This window comes from Alternaria infectoria (assembly GCF_024043175.1).
Source record: "Alternaria infectoria strain BMP 0036 chromosome Unknown scaffold_7, whole genome shotgun sequence".
Taxonomy (NCBI): domain Eukaryota; kingdom Fungi; phylum Ascomycota; class Dothideomycetes; order Pleosporales; family Pleosporaceae; genus Alternaria; species Alternaria infectoria.
The window spans coordinates 693,415-711,736 of NW_026250696.1; the positions used below are offsets into that span (position 1 = coordinate 693,415).

The window sequence follows — 18,322 nt, forward strand, 5'->3', positions numbered from 1 at the left end:
GTGTCAATGAACCTGGGGTTGGAGACGGTGGTATTGAAGATCATGAATCATAGCCATGGTTGGAAGCGAGCCTGTGTCACATGGGGGTAACCCGAAGCAGCGTGAAGGGAGGGCGGAGGGGTGGTGGGGAACTTTTGCCGAGAAACAGCCGCGGGCGCCCAGCAAGTCGAGGCCAACCGCAGCGGAGCTCTTGACGATTGACTACGCGCCGCAACAGTCCCGAGTCTCTCTTTCGTCCGCCCGAGCCAGCGTACTCTGTAGAGCAATTGCAGGCGCCATGCCTTTCGGAAACCACCACCAGAATGCGCACAACGACCCGGCACAGGGCATCTTTGCAGCGGCGTCGGCGCTGGGGAGTATGTAGCTTGAGGCCTTGGGCACCGCCGTGAACGTGGGCTGATGTGTATCTCGCAATTGTAGGCATAGGAGCGCCTGGAGGCAATCTGCGAGGGGCCACGCAGGGCACCACGCGCGCCGGCACCGACGCCTTCCTGCCCCAGAGCAGCGCGAACCAGCCGGCCCAGGGCGACGCCTACCTGCCCTCGACCGCACCGCCCCAGGCCACCTCGAGCTTCGACGCCCCGCGACGGCGCACCAACGAGGAGCTGCACATATCTGCTGGCGGCGGCCAGGTGCCCTCATCGGCGTCGGCGCAGCCCCAGCAGCAGCACCTGTACAGCTCGCCCGACAATTACCGCTCGGCGCCCAACATCAACATCGACCATGGAACCCCTCAGACCAGCCAGTATGGCTCCCCGGCAGTCCCCGGCGCCCTCCAGCCCGCGCAGCAGCCACAACAACAGCCGCCGGGGCCGCAGCAGCAACAGCGACCCGCGCCCGCCAACGCCTACACGGCGCCCGTCGTGCCTACCCAGACGCAGATAGCCAGCAACGCCCAGCAGTACACGCTGCCCACGCGCTCCAACACCATCAGCCAGCCCCAGCATTCCCCTCACTCGGCCCATTCCTACTCGCGCTCGAGCCCAGCTGGCCTGGGCCCCGACCAGAAATACGTCCCCTTCTCCAACACCCCCGACCAGAAACAGTACCAAGCCGGCACGCCCGCCCAGAAGTACTACCCCACGACTCCCTCGGGCGCCGCATCGCAGTCGCCCCTGGGCCTCGCCGACATCAGGCCGCGCGCAAACTCGACCATGGACCACGAGGGCATGGGACACGGCAACACCATGGTCAGCGACGGCAACAAGGTGCCCTCCAACAGCAACTACCTCGCCCCCTGGAGCATCTACGCCTACGACTGGTGCAAATGGAACGTCCCGGGCGGCAACAGCGCCGGCAAGATGGCCGTCGGCAGCTATCTCGAGGACAACCACAACTTCATCCGCATTCTCGACACCCAAATAGCGCCCCAAGACACCTCCGCCCCCGGCGCGACACCCTACGGCCTCGAGTACAACGCAATCGCCGAAGCCACATGTTCCTTCCCCGTCACGCGCATACTATGGGAGCCGCCGTCGTCGCAGAAGCAGTCGACCGACCTCCTCGCAACGTCTGGCGACCATCTGCGCTTGTGGTCGCTGCCTCAGGCCTCCGGAAACAACATGAGCAACACCATTACGCGCTCGTCCTCCGTAAACACGCGAGAGCCCCAGCTCCCTAAGCTCACGCCGCTCGCCCTCCTCTCCAACTCCAAGACCCCTGAACACACCGCGCCGCTGACCTCCCTCGACTGGAATACCATGTCACCCAAGCTCATCATCACCTCCAGCATAGACACGACCTGCACCATCTGGGACATACCCTCGCTTACCGCCAAGACCCAATTGATTGCCCACGACAAGGAGGTCTTCGATGTACGCTTCTGCGCAGGGAGTGTCGATGTCTTTGTCAGTTGTGGAGCCGACGGCAGTGTCCGCATGTTCGATCTCCGCAGTTTAGAGCACAGCACCATCATCTACGAGCCCTCAGACAAGGGCGGCGACAAAGACAAGGGTCAGTTTCTGTATTCACTTTCGACGCCAATTGCTAACAAGGTCCAGGCTCGCCAACAGGCCGCATGTCGCCCACCAAAGCCCAGCAGACCATGTCGTACGCGCCCCCGCTCCTCCGTCTCGCCGCATCACCCCACGACTCCCACCTCCTCGCTACCTTCGCCGCCGACTCAAACCTCATCCGCATCCTCGACGTGCGGCAGCCAGGCCAAGCCCTGCTCGAACTGCGCGGCCACTCTGCGTCCGTCAACAGCATAGAGTGGAACCCATCGCGGAGAGGCATGCTTGCCTCTGGTGGAGACGACTCCCTCGTCCTCATCTGGGACCTGCTACACGCAAACAACGGCGCGACAATCAGCGGGGAACACGCTTCAACACAGCCTCCCGTCGTACAGCCCGCGACCACACATCCCGCCAACGGAGCCGCGGGCGCGCAGAATGTGCCCGTGGGCCAAAAGGGACCTTACGCCAGCTGGCGGTGCGACTACGAAGTCGGCAACATCAGCTGGGCACCTCAGAGCGCTCTGACAGGGCAAGGCGGCGAGTGGGTCGGCGTCGCTGGTGGACGTGGTGTTTGGGGCGTCAAGTTATGATGAGTCTCGATTCCGTGTTGATAACCTCAGTTCAGACTTCGTACGACCGCCATGTTTTGCCTTGGAATGCCAACTGTATGAATGACGCATTGTTTCCGATTAGGGCAACGGGCGGGATTGATAAAAGTGTACAGCTCTTGTTCCTTTGCTCTCTGAGCACAATAGTTTGGTGGTGGGGGCGTTAGTGGTGGGTTTTGCATGCATATAAGATACCTGGAAGTGAAAGACTTGTCTTTTCTACATGACGACTTTGGATGCAATGACGTTTCCCATTGCATATTTTCCTCATCCCTCTTGTTGCCTTGTTCAATCTTTTTCTTGGGCAATGTTGGCCTATCGTATGACCACTTCCACAACAACCTCATTACTCCAACCAGCTTTCGAATCAGTCTCCTTCCACGCGCGCACCGTATCAATCTCAAGCACGTTCTCGCATTCCTTGCTGACACTGACGCAATGTGCTGGAACAGGGCGGCCGAACAACACGGCGAAGAAGTCATTTTCGATGGAACGCTTTGGCAGGTCTGAGAAATACAGTGCTGTGACGTGTCAGTACATATCGAACCACAGCACCAAGGGAAGCAACACGGGGGATACGAAAGAAGAGAAAAAACATACCAAACCTCCCCAAAACCTTACAACTCGTCCAAACCCTCAATCTACCCGAACTGCGATCGACATACGCATCCGCACTAACAATCGCCGCCGCCCCCGTCATCTTACCCACAACCCCCAAGTTCGCAACACAAATTTTCCTTGGTCCCTTAGCCTCACTGCCCTCCCCCCTCTGCAGTTCAAACTCCATCAACGGGAACGCAGACAAGATCTCCCAGCCGCGAACCGGAAGTTCGATATGCACAAAGGCATCGTTGGTTGCTACGCTCGTTGGAGCCGTGACCTGGCCGTCTGTGTGCGAGCGGATGATGTAGGTACCTTTTTCTGCGCCGGGGAAGGCGTCGAGGGCGATGAGTTCGGAGATGGGTTTGGGGGTGCAGTTGAAGACGCCGAGGATGGAGACGCCGGTGTGTGCCATGCCGACGTAGGTGGTTACTTTGAGGAGGACGGTGTCGTCGTATGCGTTGTAGGCTTGTGTTGTTTTGCCTACGGTGTGGGGACGTAGGATCACCGTGTCGCCTCGGGGTGTCTTACCTGTCATCTGGTTGATGAGGTCGATGTCGTGCTGTCCGGGGACGTCGGTGATGTAGATGGGGCCGCCGGAGACGCAGCGCGCGGCGGCGTGGAAGGCGGCGTAGTCGTGGCTCGTTTGGAACATGTCCCAATCGGGGAGTATGTTGAGGTATTGCGTTATGATGGAGTTGTGTGCGTTGCAGAAGATATGCCAGGGATGACTTGCAGGTACCTCAGGGAAGAAGTCATCCGAGTTACGCAGTAGCATGCGTGGCTTGTTGGAGGGTAGTTGCGAGTGGAAGATCAGGGGCGGGGCTTGTGACATGCAAGATATGGCGCGCGCGGAGAAGGAACGTAGCTGTGCGATGGACCAGGCGTCTTGGTAGGATTTGATTAGCTTGCGGCGGTCGTCGGAGTCGTGGAGCTCGTCGAGGAAGAATTGGGCGTCAGTCTTTACCGAGTCGATGCCGCAGGAGGAGAGGAATTCATAGAAGTCTTTGTAGAAGCGGGATACGTCTTCTTCGGCTACGACGGTGATCTTGCCGCCGGATACGCCGTCTTTGAGCTGGACGAGACTGGTCTTGTAATCTTTTGCTATTTTGCCTTCGGGTGCGATGCCACCCCAATATCCGAACATGGCATGCCAGACAGCAATGTGGCGGATGTGGCTGTATTTCTCTCGTATGTCGCTGACTGTGGCTTTGAGACCACGAGGGAAGCCTTTCTTGGTTGCTTCGAACTCTGTCATGGCGTTGTCGAACTGATCGCCGCCTTCGGTGTTGAGCGACTGCCAGTTGTCGTCGATGATCAAGTTGCTGATATTGATTTCGTTCTTGCGTAGTGACTCTAGTGCCTCGAAGATTTTGTCTTCATTGAGCTTCTGGCCTAGACCGTTCCAGGTGCAGTACGTCAAGCCATCATACCAGTTCTCCAGCCATTGCGGTTTGAAGTCGTCAATCAATGCCTTCTCTTCTTCATTGACCAGTCCTGCCGAGACTTGGTATGCCATTATGAGTTTGCGAGCATAGTACATCGAAGCTGCCACCGCATCGTCTAGCTTCATGCCTACTGCAGCAACGATACGCACAGTGCCATCTTTTTCACTGTCGTTCCTGGCGTTCATGACGACTCTGCCTTCGCCGTCGTGGTTGAGGGTTGTCAATACCTCACTTAATCCACTTACAGCAAGCAGTGCCAGATGGGTGCCATCGTGACGCTCGAATGCGGCCAACATGGCATCCTTATCAGGTTGGAATCGGTCCTTGCCCTGTCTCGGGGCGAGCCATGGAGCCCATAGTCGTACTTCGGCGAACCAGCGGGAGAGATTCGTCGGTTTACCGAGCTTTTCGCCTGACAGACCGGGCTGCTTGCCTGATGCTGCACTGATGGGGTAGGTGAGGTCCCACAGAACGGTGTTGGGTGTATCGCTTTGTTCTTTGGATATGTTGAGGAATGGCGGTAGGCCCTCGAGATAGCAAGTCAAATCTTCTTTCAGCGCATCTGGTGACTGGTAGATGAGGCGACCGTCTGACGTTGAGAATTGTTCGTTGGCCCACTTCCACGGTTCGTTCTGGGTATGTTAGTGAGAGCCCTCCTATCGACCATTTTACATCATCTGTTCAGTCAGATTATTGTAGACCGAATGTTCAAGACTCACCTCTGAAGCTCTGAAAGTGATGGTGTACGATAGGGAAGACCCGTGCTTGGGTCGTCCGGCTAAGTCAATTGTATAGTACTGGCGTTGTACATTTGAGTGACTGGGCTTGACTACCGTCTGTTTGCGATTAGCTTCTGACGAGCCTAGGTGGCACGTTGGTTTGCTCACAACGCATGCCTCGTCGTTTGGCTTTAAGCTAGTGCTTTTCCATAGATCAGGAGTATCAAAGTTGTGCCACAAAGCGACCTCCCATGCCTTGTCCGGCCCGGCTGAGCTCTCGATGACTACAGTAAACCTTACCTGAGTGTGTGATTAGATGAGACTCAGGTCTGGAGACAGATTGAACACACAGATTCTCGATCGGAGGGAATGGTAATCGTCTGGCCCAGCGGGGGATGGCAGCTGAGTGCGGCGTACATGGTATCGAATGCAGAAAGTCAGGACAAGCTATGTAGTTAAGTAGGATAATGATAGAAAGCACACAGAAAGACACGATGGACGGGACGGATGATGAGGAGGATATTGAGTTTGCATTGACCAACAACTAAGGTATTCAGCAGCACAATGATGCATATGTAGGCACTAAGAGGCCGAGGAGGTGCAGGTGACGTGTGCGGAGGTCGGGGTAGCTGCGAGGTGCACTAGAGCTCCAGCCAATCGGGGTCATTGAATTCCCATCTTGGCATTTAGGAACATTTTGGCATGGGCCCAAGTTTTGATGCCGCTCAATGGGCAGCCATGTCAGCCTTACGACGTCTACCACGGCCCCGACCATTTGTATGTCGGCAATGCATACGACATCAGCATGTACTTGCCCGTGGTGAGCGACCGGCAGCGAGATGGGCCGACGAGGAGCCCGACCCAGTAATACGCCAGGCGCAATGGGAGGAACACGCGGGACAAGTGCGGGCGGGGATGCACCAGAGCATGTTGAGTGTACTTGAAGAGCGTGGATTTGTCAAGGATGTCGCTGGGTGAGCATGTCGCGAACAGCCTTCCCCAATGGTCGCTAATTGTTATAGTGGACGCCAGACGCTCGACTGGCTGCTCACCGAGAAACGCATCGGCGCATATGTCGGCGTAGACCCTACAGCCCCCTCCCTACATGTCGGCCACCTCCTTCCGCTTATGGCGCTGTACTGGATGTACCTCCATGGCTACTACACCGTCAGCTTGGTGAGCCACCCGCGACTCGATGCATACAACGCGAGTTAATCATGGCTAGTTAGGAGGAGGCACCGTCCAGATTGGCGACCCTTCTGGCAGAACAACGGCTCGGTCTCGGCAAGGCGAAGATGTGCAGTCTATGAATGTGGAGAGCATACAGCGCCAACTGGACAAGCTGTGGACGAATGTCAAATGCCTGGGCATCAAGTACCAGTACTCCCCCCTGATCAGCCGAAAGCAGGATATCCTCAACAACAGGAGATGGCTGTCCCAGTTGAGTGCAGTTGAGCTGATGAGGGATCTGGGGTCTGGTATGCGCCTGGGTGCCATGCTCAGTCGCGACTCGTAAGTCCTTCATATCTCGAGTGCAGAATGCTGCTCACACGTCCAGGGTCAAGCTACGAATGGAAAGCGGCGAGGGTATGGCTATATCCGAGTTTAGCTACCCCCTCTTCCAAGCCTACGACTGGTGGAGCATGTACCGGAACCAGGGCGTTCAACTACAAATAGGCGGATCTGACCAGTACGGAAATATCATCGCCGGCATGGGCGCCGTCAGTCATATGCGCAAGATACATCGCATGGACAACGGAGCAGAAGGCGACGAAGACCCAAGCGTAGCAACTTACGGTCTCACCACACCACTGCTTACAACAGCGTCTGGCGAGAAGTTTGGCAAGAGCGCGGGCAATGCAGTCTGGCTTGACCGCCAGATGATGAGCTCGTTCGATCTTTACCAAGTACACTTTCCGCAATCTTTTACCATGCTATCACTGACAAATTATTCAGTACTTCCTCCGCACCGCAGACGCCGACGTCGAACGCTACCTCAAGCTCTTCACCTTCCTCCCCCTTGACGAGATCGGCCTCCTAATGAACCGCCAAAACCAAGACCCATCCAAGCGCAACGCCCAACACATACTCGCCCGCGAAATCGTCGAGCTAGCACACGGTGCCGCAGACGCGAAGAAAGCCGAAGCCGCACACAAGGACGCGTTCGGCCAGGGAGCCCATACTTTCTCGCTATTCTCGCTGAGGAACGCGATTGCCAGGGACGAGGGCGACACCAACGAGCCAAAGGAACACATGAAGGAGGAAAAAGAGCTGTTCGAATACAAGAAAGCCTACGCCGCCTCCTCCACCGCACAGCCAACAACTACCACTCTACCCGAACGACCTCAGCACGACAAGTCAGATGTCGTTACACTCCCCCTCTCCATGCTCCAAGCCGGATCCTTTCCGCACGTCCTTCACGCCGCCGGTCTCGCGAGTTCGAAATCCGAAGCGAGCCGCCTGATCGCGAAGAAGGGCGCGTACGTCATTGTACCCAACTCTGGCCCGCCTGACAACCCGACCGCGTTGAAGTGGGCGACTATCGAGCCGGGCAAGGATTTCAATCCGTATCACTATCTTGTGGATTGGGAGGCGCTGGTGCTGAGGGCGGGAAAGAGTAAGATTCAGATTTGCAGGATTATCAAGGATGAGGTGGGTGAGGAGAAGATGGAGGAGATACAATGAATATACAAGTATATATCACGTTCATTGCGGACGAGTTGCCTGTACGAATACAATGTCATATGCTCCACTCTATACTATCGATCTATCCAAGTCTTCTGCTGTGTTGATGGGTATTCCATGTTGAGATGTAGCAGTAATACCCAATAATCAGCCCCCTTCTGACTCTTCTATTCAATTCTTTTCAACTGATTGAATCGTCCCACCAGCGACCCTTCACGGCCCCAAACACCGACCAAACCTACCCACTCCCCTCACCCCATGCCTTGCATGCTGGAATCTCGTTCCGACACCGATCTTGCACGGCGCAAGTGGGCTACCTTGTACCTCTGCATTTACCACATCCTTGCCCTTCCCCTGTTGTAGTCCGACACCGCCATTTTCGTTTCCATTCTCACTCCCATTCATAGTATACCGCAACGCTCGTCGTTCTTTAATCGGCGACGTACGCGTAGAATGGTAACGAGACGGACCGCGCTCGATACAGACGTTGGGGCTAAGAGGGCTAAGTTGAATACCGCCCTCTTCGAGGATCGGGCGGTTTACTGCGGGTTGGTGAGGGCGGATGGTGACAGTCGTTGGAGAAGGCGTTTGTGTCTGGGTTGGAGTGTGTGGCTGATTGCGAGGGCGCCGTGGAGGGAGAGCTTTGAAGAGGGGGGAGATGCGCAGGGTAGAGTCGGGTTCGAGAAATGGGTCTGGGATAGTGGTTGTGCTGATATGATGGGGTGACTGGGTGTTATCCTTGCTGAAGACATCCTTCCCAGACGAGGGGCGCGGTAAATGGCTAGTAGACTGGTAGTCGAGTACATCTTCTATACCGCATGTCTCCTGTTCGTGTAGAGATGTGCTTGCAAGCCAGTCGTTGATACGATCCCTAGGCGGACCAGTAAGACTGGCAGTACGGTTTCGAGAGCCTGCGATGAAATATCCAGAGTCGTCCGACCATGCCTCTGAACTCTGCTCAGATATGCGAGGACTGTTCGTCAGCGTCGCGTGTGATACCATCCTGAAGGACGTTCTCGACATGCATGGGGACTCTGGACGTTGTACCGGAGAGATTGCGAGAGTAGCATGTTGCTCATTCCTACCATGCTCCACTGGTGGCGAGGCCTTTCTGGAGATGTTTGGTAGCTGGGGATATGAGACGCCTTGCTCAGGCTGAGGGGACTGATGATCACGGCCGGCATCCTCGAAGATCTGTCTCATCCGCGCGGCATGGCCAGCGCGGGCTGGTGACTGTACCAGTGTTGAGCCATTGTTCGCACGCCGGACCCGGATATTGGCTAGTCGAGAGGGCGAGGTTGGAACTGCACCTGGTCTCGAGAGCGTGGATGCTGTCGCTGTTTGAGCATGGCCGTGATTAGTGAAGATGTCGTTTGTGGAGAACTGGCTGTATGCGCCATTCGATGGCCCGAGGGCTACACCTCCATCTGGAGAAACCTCAGTATGCGGCAGTAAATGCCCAGAGCTCTGGTCGGGTGTCACGGGTTTGCGGAATATGCGGCTGCATCCGATGGCGATGCCCTACAATGGAGTTCAGTAACTTGTAGGAGCAGTTCAGTCCTGCACCCTCCACGAACTTGCTGAGAGGCGATGTTGATCGGCTGCGCGATTTCTCCATCGTCGTCCGTAGCCATCCGAGTCATCTCGGACATGCTGAGCTCGGCTTTCCGCGTGGGTACTCGACGTTGCACGAACGATGACTCGAGGACGGGTTCAGTTGTCGTACATGACTTTGTGGCTGGGAGGTCAATAGGGAGGCTGCAGCAGTTGCACCAACGCTCCTACATACTGCAGCTATCCGTCGTGCCTGCCAACTGAGCCCGAGCAGTTACTTCCCCGCCATGTTTTGGTAGCACAGGCGCATACCAAGATTGCAGATACACCCTTCTCACGAGCAAGTCGCACATGTGTGGAGTGTAAACATTTTTCCGCAGGATTCAGTAGATTCAATAGTGTGGACATGAGTCTGGTGGTATAAGATCCATATATGACGTGTGCGGTACACGGGGTTGCCCAGGTGGGGATCTTCGCTGATCTGGTAGCGACGACCGCAGCTTCCGTATGCACAGAGCACTTGCTCGGGTCGAGTCGATAGAGGCGTTGTCGGATGTTTCTTTTTTTGCCCATAATTTCCGCCACGCTGACATCACGTGGCAGACTGAGCCGGTGCCTGCCCAACGGCCACATCCAAGGTTCTGCGCGAACTCTACCGGTGATTGCGCGAGGTAGTGTCAGCCTTGGGATATTTCAGAGACCTCACGTCAAGGTTTTGGCGCGGTAGGACGAGACGCGGGACGGTGTAATCGACGCACCAAGGCCGCTGGATCTCGCTTGTCGATCGCTATCTATGGGACGCCTCGAATTGATTACTCCCAGCTGTCCACCTTCGATCCCGCCATCACGGTCACCGTGGTTCGGCATCTAATATCAATCCCGTCTTTCACACCCATTCGCTGAGCCTCGCAAAATCAACTTCGATCGCGACCCTGCGTCCAATCTCGCTGGCTCGGCCCTTTCCCCGATCACTAGGATCCCTAGTGACAGCGATGGAACGTTGTTGCGCACACCGTCAACGGCGCCCTCAGGCAGAATGGTTCGCACTCCTGCAGGCTCCCTTTGTGAGCGTTGCAGTAGGCGTATTGCCTGGCCCCGAAAAAGCGTCATGCATGCAGGAACAGCACGCGAGTGCTAAACTGGGCTGTCTTGGCCGGAACGACACTCGAGACCGAGTCGCGGGCCCGCCTCGTCTACGCAAGGTGATGCTATGTAAAACACACCATGGCCGCAAGCATCTGAAGCATCCTACAACATTACCGGATCGCCCCAAGTGCTGACAACCACGAATAACCACGAATAGCTCCTCAGGCGCGCCTCGAGAAAAACTTACCTTCATCACAGTGAATGCAGCGGACGTTTTCGAAACGGCGCACGCTCTCGCACCAGCGCACGTTGGGCGCATCTTTGGGGCCCTCTCCTCACCTCGTGCTGAGGCGGGAGCGTGTGCGTTGCCCGCGACTGTCGCACCATGCTGATTTCGATAGACGGTGACCAGTACGAGGCCCCTGAGTCGCCCGCGCATGTCGTGGCGTCTTCGCTTCCTGCACTACACCTTCTAGTCCGTGCTTCTAACTCTGAACCATGCCAACCTTGCGTGTTCCACAATCTGCCCTGCCTGCCACTCCAAAGTTTCTGTATTTGCGTGACATGTCGTCGCTGTCTCTCGTGCCTTTTGCCTATCCTCACTCTTTCCATTCCATCTCGGCCTGAAGCCATTCGCGAGCTCGAAGCTCTTGCGCCACCACCATTCTGTCGCATCCTAACTATTATACTTTCTTTTTACTACTTTCGACACCTCCGCGTAGCTTAGTCCCCGCATTTACCCTTTGTACATATTCCTTATACTTGGCTCAACGGCCTGTCACTCTATTCAACCGCCTTCGTTCATTGCGTGCTATCGATAGCCGTTCTTCCGACAACGCTCGTCTGACTTGGCTGCGAACCTCTTACTGTAAGTACATGGATTTTCTATGAAACCCCATTGGGATCAGCGCCACGGTGCTGCAACAGAGAACGTTACACCTTCCCTTCTTCCTCGCCTCTGCGTCCGCTCTCGTCGTATTTGGCATGTTATTGCTGGGCTGCATAGGCTCTTGGGCTATAGTGGCTCGGTTATACTCTGCATCACGGTGTACTCTCCGTCCGCAGAGCCCTTGCTGTCCTTATTGAGTCCCTATCGAGCACCACCGATCATGCAAAGGACTCGTTCTGATCTGTGAGAGTAGGTTAGTCGATATCTGATACGTTGTATCAGTCACCTCCTGGTTCCTGAATCTCTGAAACCTCAGGCAACTGGCTGTCGCTCACGCAAGGAATCGCTGCTTTCCGCGTGTACCGACACGTATCAAATCACCGCGTCTGTTCCTGGAGTCTACCCTACTCTCACCTCTTTGCCTGTAATTTGGAGAAGGTACCTGGACCAGCATTCGGGAGCTCGAGTACCCCGGGGCCTGCGTGTCATACATGTCCGCATTGGCCATCAGCTGTCTTGCAACAAGTGCGTATGCGTCAACAGTCGCACAACAGTACCCACATTCAACACTCTTACAACCCACACGTTGCCTGGAGCAGACTCGACGACTCTACCAGTCACGCGCACCGAGGGTGTGAACCTCGCGTCGCACAACAACCTTTTACAGCCAGACTTGTGTCGAGTGGCACATTTACCGTCAACATTTCGACATCTAATTCATGAGTTACGATCCAAGACTGGGCGCCGCAGCATACGGTGCAACAGGCGCAAGCAGCGATGGAGACGCAAAGAAGGGCTCGGTACGGGCGGCGAGAGAGCGGATGCAGGCTGCGCAAAAGAGGACTCAACTCCCAGACACGTCGAAGATCATTGGCCTTCCCCGGCGACCAAACCAGCTCGTCATGCAGAACTCTCAGGAACGAGTAGAACAGTCACAGCAACCGGCGCCTTCGGGAAGCAGAGGTGACATTGATTCGGGATCGCCGTCACCACAATGGCCACTGCCAAACAATACCAGGGACAAAGCCGATCCGACACCTGTCTTACCACCTCGCTCTCCAGAAAGACTGAGACCACCGCCACAGTTTGCACGCCCTGTATCCGACGAGTTTCCTATACAGCAGCTCTCGCCCGATCTTCCCTCGCCGACCTCCCCAACGTCAATATATCTACATCCGAATGCCGACACCTTCTCACCTAACTCATTTCGATCTTCGCGCCCAATCACTACCTCGTCGATAGCCTCAGACTCCTCAATAGGCTCCATACCCGACTTTCCTGTACCCCAACCGCCTATGCCAAGTATCCAACAAGCGCGACGCTTTCCAAGTCTCGGTCCACCGCCCTCTTCGCGGAGAGGGCCTTCGTCGTACTACACGCAGATGTCGTATGTGTCACCCATCGTCGAGGAGTCGGAGAACAACTCTTCAAGGATACAGTCACAACGCGGATCCTTTGCTTCTAGCAACGTATTCCCGACTAACAAGGATGACTTCTATCCCGATGACGATCTCTACTCGGATGACGGCGAGACCATAAACAGTCGCGATACCATCTCACCGACCCCGACCGACTCCGACGACCGAAGCGGCCTCGTACAGCAATCGCCCGCCCTTCTGCGACAGGCGAGCTTGGGCAGGAGGACGAAGCCATCGCTGATGACTATCAAGTCAGTGGACAGCTTTGGAAACAAGAAGGGCGGACCTGAAGGGAAGAAGCCTGATGGCTCTAGGCTTGGCGCGGGGGCCATGGGCATCGGAGCCGCAACACTCGCAGCGAGGGATGGCAGTCCGTCGGGTATTTCAAGACATCCTCTCAGCAGGTCCGTCTCAATGGACTCCATGGACACGATAGAGGACTTCAAGAGTAAGGCCGGAAACGTTGGGACTGCATCACCACTCCAACAGGAATTGCGACACCCCGGAATGTCCGAGCGTGCTGGTATGCGACGGCCCGCGAGGCTCGACATGGACGCGGTCCGGGACGCTGAAGCGCGCGGCAGCTTGACGAGTCTGCCAGATCTCATTCGAAGAGCCACGCGACTGGCAGCGAACCTTGATCGTGGACGCACAGCAAGTCGACTTGGGTTGGACTTTTGGGAAACTGGTGCTCCCGACAGGAACCAAGTTCGTCAGTCTGGATTGTCTGAGATGCTCGCCGCTTTCCCACCACCAGGTCAAGAAACTCCCAACCGCTCTGGCCGGGGTACCCCGAACTTCCGCAACGGCAGCATGACAAAGTGGCCGTCAGGTGGTAACGGACGCAACGGTGCTACCGACTCTGGATTCAGCAACGAAAAGCAGAAGCCGCGTCGAAGGTGCTGTGGTATGCCCTTGTGGACATTCATCACGCTCCTCATAGTCTTGCTTTTCGTCATCGCTGCCGCGGTCGTCATTCCCGTGTTCCTAGTCGTCCTACCAAACCAGAACAAGGGCGCCAATACCTCTGCCGCTCAAGAGACTCAAGGAAGTAACAACGGAGGCAACAACGGGGGTAACAACAACATGAACAATCCCAACGCACCTGCTGCACCACTTCCCACGTCTGGGCCGGGTCAAGGGAACGACCAATGTAGCGGTATCATTACCTGCCAGAACGGCGGTGTCGCCATACTCAACGGCGACCGATCGTGCAACTGTGTATGCATCAACGGCTTCACAGGAAAGACCTGTACGAACGACGATGCTACTGGTTGCACCACGACCAGCATCGAGGGCACTGCCAACAACGCCACGATGGGCTCTGGTATTCCTCGCCTGATCGAGGTGACCGCCCCCAAGTTCAATGTTCCTTTGGATGCCACCCGTGTGTTGTCGTTGTTCTCTCAGCTCTCGCTCAGTTGCGCAGCCGAGAACGCCCTCATCACCTTCAATGGTCTTGCTTCTCGTTCAATCCCTCCGCGTCTTCATTCGATGGACTCAAGGACGGCACTTCACCCGTCGCGTACGCTCCCAGTACTCCATCATCCTCATCCTGCGCAGGTCCCTGGTCATCTAGCCAAGCGCCAAACGGTCGGCCAGGTCGACGAAGCCGAGGCCAACAATGAACAAGCCAAAGCCCAGACGGAGGAGCTCGTAACACAGCCCATCTCGAGCAATATCAACGCTCTCGACTTTGCCCGTGTAGCGGTGCTCCTCGCGCTTCAGGAAAGCAAAGACCTAGACGTGGCCGCGAGTGCACAGGAGTCCATACAATCCCTGCTCACAGACGACCGCAACGGGAACTCCAACAGCGGCAGCATCGACGTCGGCCCCTTTGAACTAGACCTTGTCAACTTCACAATCGAGTTCCAGAACGGCACCACGATACGCGGACCACAGAGTACCTCATCCTGAGCTCGAGCATCTACACTTTGACCCAAGATTTTGCTTTTCACCTGCATAGCGATACCCTTTTTTGTCTTTTCGCCATCACATCATACATCTCTCTTTTCCATTACATTTCCATCTTGTCGCGATTCAATGTACGATATCGAAAGGGCGGGCGTGTGCCCTTGGCCGGCACAGCGCAGGGCGTATCTCTTTTTCCTTGGTTTACTACTCCTTCATACAGTGTGTTCTCTTTATATACCCGTCCTGTGGACGCTTTGTCATGACCGATGGACTGGATCTAATGTATTTTTGTTACGGTTGGTGGGAAATACCCTGAGGTGGAGTTTGATGTCAACGGCAGTCGCGATTCAGTACCAGAAGAAGAGGATAGTGAGTAGCATAGCGCAGAGACTACATAAGTCGGGTTTATGTAGTGGGAATGATGTAGTTCGTCAAAATTACTTGGTCCTTTCGTGTGCAGTGAGCGTTGTTGGGTTGCTGATGGGTACAGGTAAGGACCACGCATCTGAACAACATACTAACAGTAACCCAGGTCACCATGTCTATCTGCTATGCGTACGGATTTAGTAGACACGCTTCTGGTGTTCCTCACGCTATCTCGCGTCGCTGATGTTCCCGCGTCCCCACGGTTCCTTCCATCCACCCATCGCAACTTCCCCTTTCACTCCACCACACAAACCTCCCAACCACCAAACACCCGAAGGCTACCACAACAACTCAATGAAACAAACATTCCGCCACCCCGCTTATGGTCCCCCACACCCACGATCACAAAAAAGGGTCCAAAACAACACTCGTCGCTGACCTAATCGCACTAAAGCCTCGTTGCCTGGAGTGCATAAAAGCGCGCTCCCCCGCCGCCGCTGCGACTTCTTGTTTACGCACTGGCGACTGAAGATTATTCCATCTTGACGATTCTTTGATCACACCTGTTTCTTGCCACTCCCACCAGCTTGCTTGCGCTTAGCTCGCAGTGCGACACCGTTCACACTGACACCTCAACCCACGATACTTCAGTCATTCTGATAGTGCGCGACAACAACCGCCAACATCATGTGGTGGGCTGACGCCTTACTGTACTTGGTGGGTATCGCCGTCTGGAATCGTGCGAAATGGCCGTTACCGGCGTCCGAAGTCGAGATGGTCGTTAAGACTTATCTCGTGCTTGAACAACCTCTACCTACCATCACTGTCACCTTCACTGAAACCGTCGGAGGTAAGTTTCGACTGCTCGGTGCTCACTTCGATATATACGATGACTGACCTCCCCTCTAGTTGTTGCTACCGCCATCACCCACGACATTCCTGCCATTCCGTCCACCTCCTCCACCCCTGTTCCTGAGTCCGACCGTTCTACTATCGACGACTACGCCTACCCCTCCCCTGACTACACTCGGGCTGAGTCTCGCACCCGAGCTCGTTCCGATGAGCTTCATCAAGATCGTACGACTGCAATGCACGTAATGTGGACGCCTCAGTATTCCACGTTCGATGTCATCGCAATCTTCGCCGCCGTCTTTTCCGCCGCCGTCATGGCCTCATGGATCGCTATCATCGTCAAAGGCAAGGATCACGTTATGCAATCATTGGGTCAGATCCCTGAATACATCGACGCTTCCTTTCGACACACTGGCTGCCGCATCGGATATGCTTGTCTGATCCTGGCTTGGGTATGCTTGATCACCGACTACTGCATCGGATGGTCAGAAGGATACGTAGTATGGCCGAAGATAATCAAAGTCCTTTTCTCGTATCCACTTCTCCTCATCGCCCACTTCCAACTGCCGCCCATCGGGCACATCCTCTTCCTGTGTGGACGGTTTGCAAAGACGGTTGCAACCGCCCCAGGACAATGGATTGCTAGACAAGCGAGACGTTGGTACGAAGCCCGGACAAGCACGCGTCGCATCGACAGAGTATTCGATCGACCTATCACCAGGATTACCATCGGAGAGTGCCTTTTCCCAGACCTTGCCGCCGCCAGACCAAGACAACCGGAGACCAAGTTCTCTGTGATAATCAAGGCCGCTTTGAGCGACATCTTCTTTCTCGGCTGGAATCTCATCGTTCTTGTGATCAAGCTCCGTATCCGATCTTGGATGCAGATTTGGTCACACTCTCGCGATGTCAGCTTGGTCACGATGGAAGGTCTTTTCGGCGGGAGCGAAGATGCGTACTTTTGGGACATCTGGCTAGGATGCTACCAGACCGGCCTGAAGGGCCTTCGGGAAATGCTCTCCGTATCCAATGGGCTGATCAAGACGGCTCTCGGTGGGGTTTGGGTTGGCCTCAAGCTGGTCAAAGCGGTCTACAATCGTGCCCTGATCCGTCTCTTGGAGGGGAAAGTACCTGACAATTTGGCGCCCCGCGAGATCAAGTCTTACGAAGACAACGTCCACAACGCTTACTGCGAGGCGTCCACATACAACCACAGCCAGATCGCGCTCCTTTTGCTGCGACAGTGGAAATCCCTCGAAGACATAGCTCGTTTGGAAGCTCAAATCAAGTACATGGAGCAACACTACGACTCCATTAACAGCCGCGAGATTGGCGAGAAGTGTGTTGGCTACCGTGCAACAATCATCGAGCTCGTTCACGACAACAATTACTTCCGTCTTCTGCTCTGCGCCATCTTGAACGCTCTATACAACGAACTCCATGGTCGAAGGCCCAACGATCTCAACGCCAAACATCCTTACCAGCCCAGCCAGCTTGAGTTCCGCGTTAAACCCGACCCGCGCACTGGCTTCTACATGGGTTACAGGGAATACACGGTCCGGGCGGTTAACAAATGGGATCTTGGCCGCGAATACTTGAAGCAGGTTGAAAACTTCGGCATGAAGTACGAGAAGGAGCCCTTCCGTATGTCGATGATTCTTGCCTGGAAGGCCAACGGCCCTGGTAACGTTCCCGACAACTTCGATCCGTTCGTCAAGGATCACTGGGTCTTCTCCGGCGCCATACCTGGTCTCAACATCCCCGTCTACAAGTCTGAGCACAACCCGTTCAACATCCACGAGAAGCGCTTCCCGGTCTACGTCAATCCTGAGGGTCTTTTTGGACCCCAGATCGAGGACTTTGCCGCCAAGGGCCAGCTTGCGCAGTGGGGCGATCCCAAGGCCATGAAGCCCAAGGTTGCTCCTTTCGACGCCGCCGAGCTCCGCAAGTTTACTGCCAAGATGGATTTCGGTACTGCGCCGCTTCGCAAACACAAGATGGCTTCACTGCCCAAGATGCCCGCCTACTCGAGTGATCCGTGCCCGACTGGTGAGCCCAGGACGACGGACTTCCCGCTCTACAGGAGGGACTTTGCCTAGACACGGACAAAGTTCTGACCGAAGATACCAACGAACATGAGAGAAACGATGTCAACGCCACGAATCCTCATCACACACCAGCGCCACTCGAACACCCTGGTAAACACCTACTGAAACTCCCCTCCACCT

At 55.6% G+C, this 18,322-nt stretch overlaps 5 protein-coding genes across 5 annotated transcripts; 4 read left to right on the forward strand and 1 right to left on the reverse strand.

The window, feature by feature from the left end:
- Nucleotides 1-277: 277 nt before the first annotated feature.
- J4E92_005106 (uncharacterized protein) lies at nucleotides 278-2,545 on the forward strand (the record flags this gene model as incomplete). The annotated part of the gene is made up of 3 exons (XM_051496490.1): nucleotides 278-356; nucleotides 421-1,953; nucleotides 2,001-2,545. 3 exons carry the CDS (start codon nucleotides 278-280, stop codon nucleotides 2,543-2,545), a joined length of 2,157 nt encoding a protein of 718 aa, XP_051353210.1.
- A 333-nt stretch (nucleotides 2,546-2,878) lies between these two features.
- J4E92_005107 (uncharacterized protein) lies at nucleotides 2,879-5,749 on the reverse strand (the record flags this gene model as incomplete). The annotated part of the gene is made up of 5 exons (XM_051496491.1): nucleotides 2,879-3,084; nucleotides 3,164-5,243; nucleotides 5,331-5,447; nucleotides 5,499-5,630; nucleotides 5,681-5,749. The coding sequence occupies 5 exons, from the start codon at nucleotides 5,747-5,749 to the stop codon at nucleotides 2,879-2,881; spliced, it is 2,604 nt and encodes an 867-aa protein (XP_051353211.1).
- A 319-nt stretch (nucleotides 5,750-6,068) lies between these two features.
- J4E92_005108 (uncharacterized protein) lies at nucleotides 6,069-8,015 on the forward strand (the record flags this gene model as incomplete). Its single annotated transcript, XM_051496492.1, has 5 exons — nucleotides 6,069-6,304; nucleotides 6,353-6,506; nucleotides 6,556-6,842; nucleotides 6,889-7,237; nucleotides 7,287-8,015. 5 exons carry the CDS (start codon nucleotides 6,069-6,071, stop codon nucleotides 8,013-8,015), a joined length of 1,755 nt encoding a protein of 584 aa, XP_051353212.1.
- A 4,824-nt stretch (nucleotides 8,016-12,839) lies between these two features.
- J4E92_005109 (uncharacterized protein) lies at nucleotides 12,840-14,879 on the forward strand (the record flags this gene model as incomplete). Its single annotated transcript, XM_051496493.1, has 1 exon — nucleotides 12,840-14,879. The coding sequence occupies one exon, from the start codon at nucleotides 12,840-12,842 to the stop codon at nucleotides 14,877-14,879; it is 2,040 nt and encodes a 679-aa protein (XP_051353213.1).
- A 1,050-nt stretch (nucleotides 14,880-15,929) lies between these two features.
- Nucleotides 15,930-18,193, forward strand: J4E92_005110 (uncharacterized protein; the record flags this gene model as incomplete). Its single annotated transcript, XM_051496494.1, has 2 exons — nucleotides 15,930-16,092; nucleotides 16,152-18,193. 2 exons carry the CDS (start codon nucleotides 15,930-15,932, stop codon nucleotides 18,191-18,193), a joined length of 2,205 nt encoding a protein of 734 aa, XP_051353214.1.
- Nucleotides 18,194-18,322: the final 129 nt, after the last annotated feature.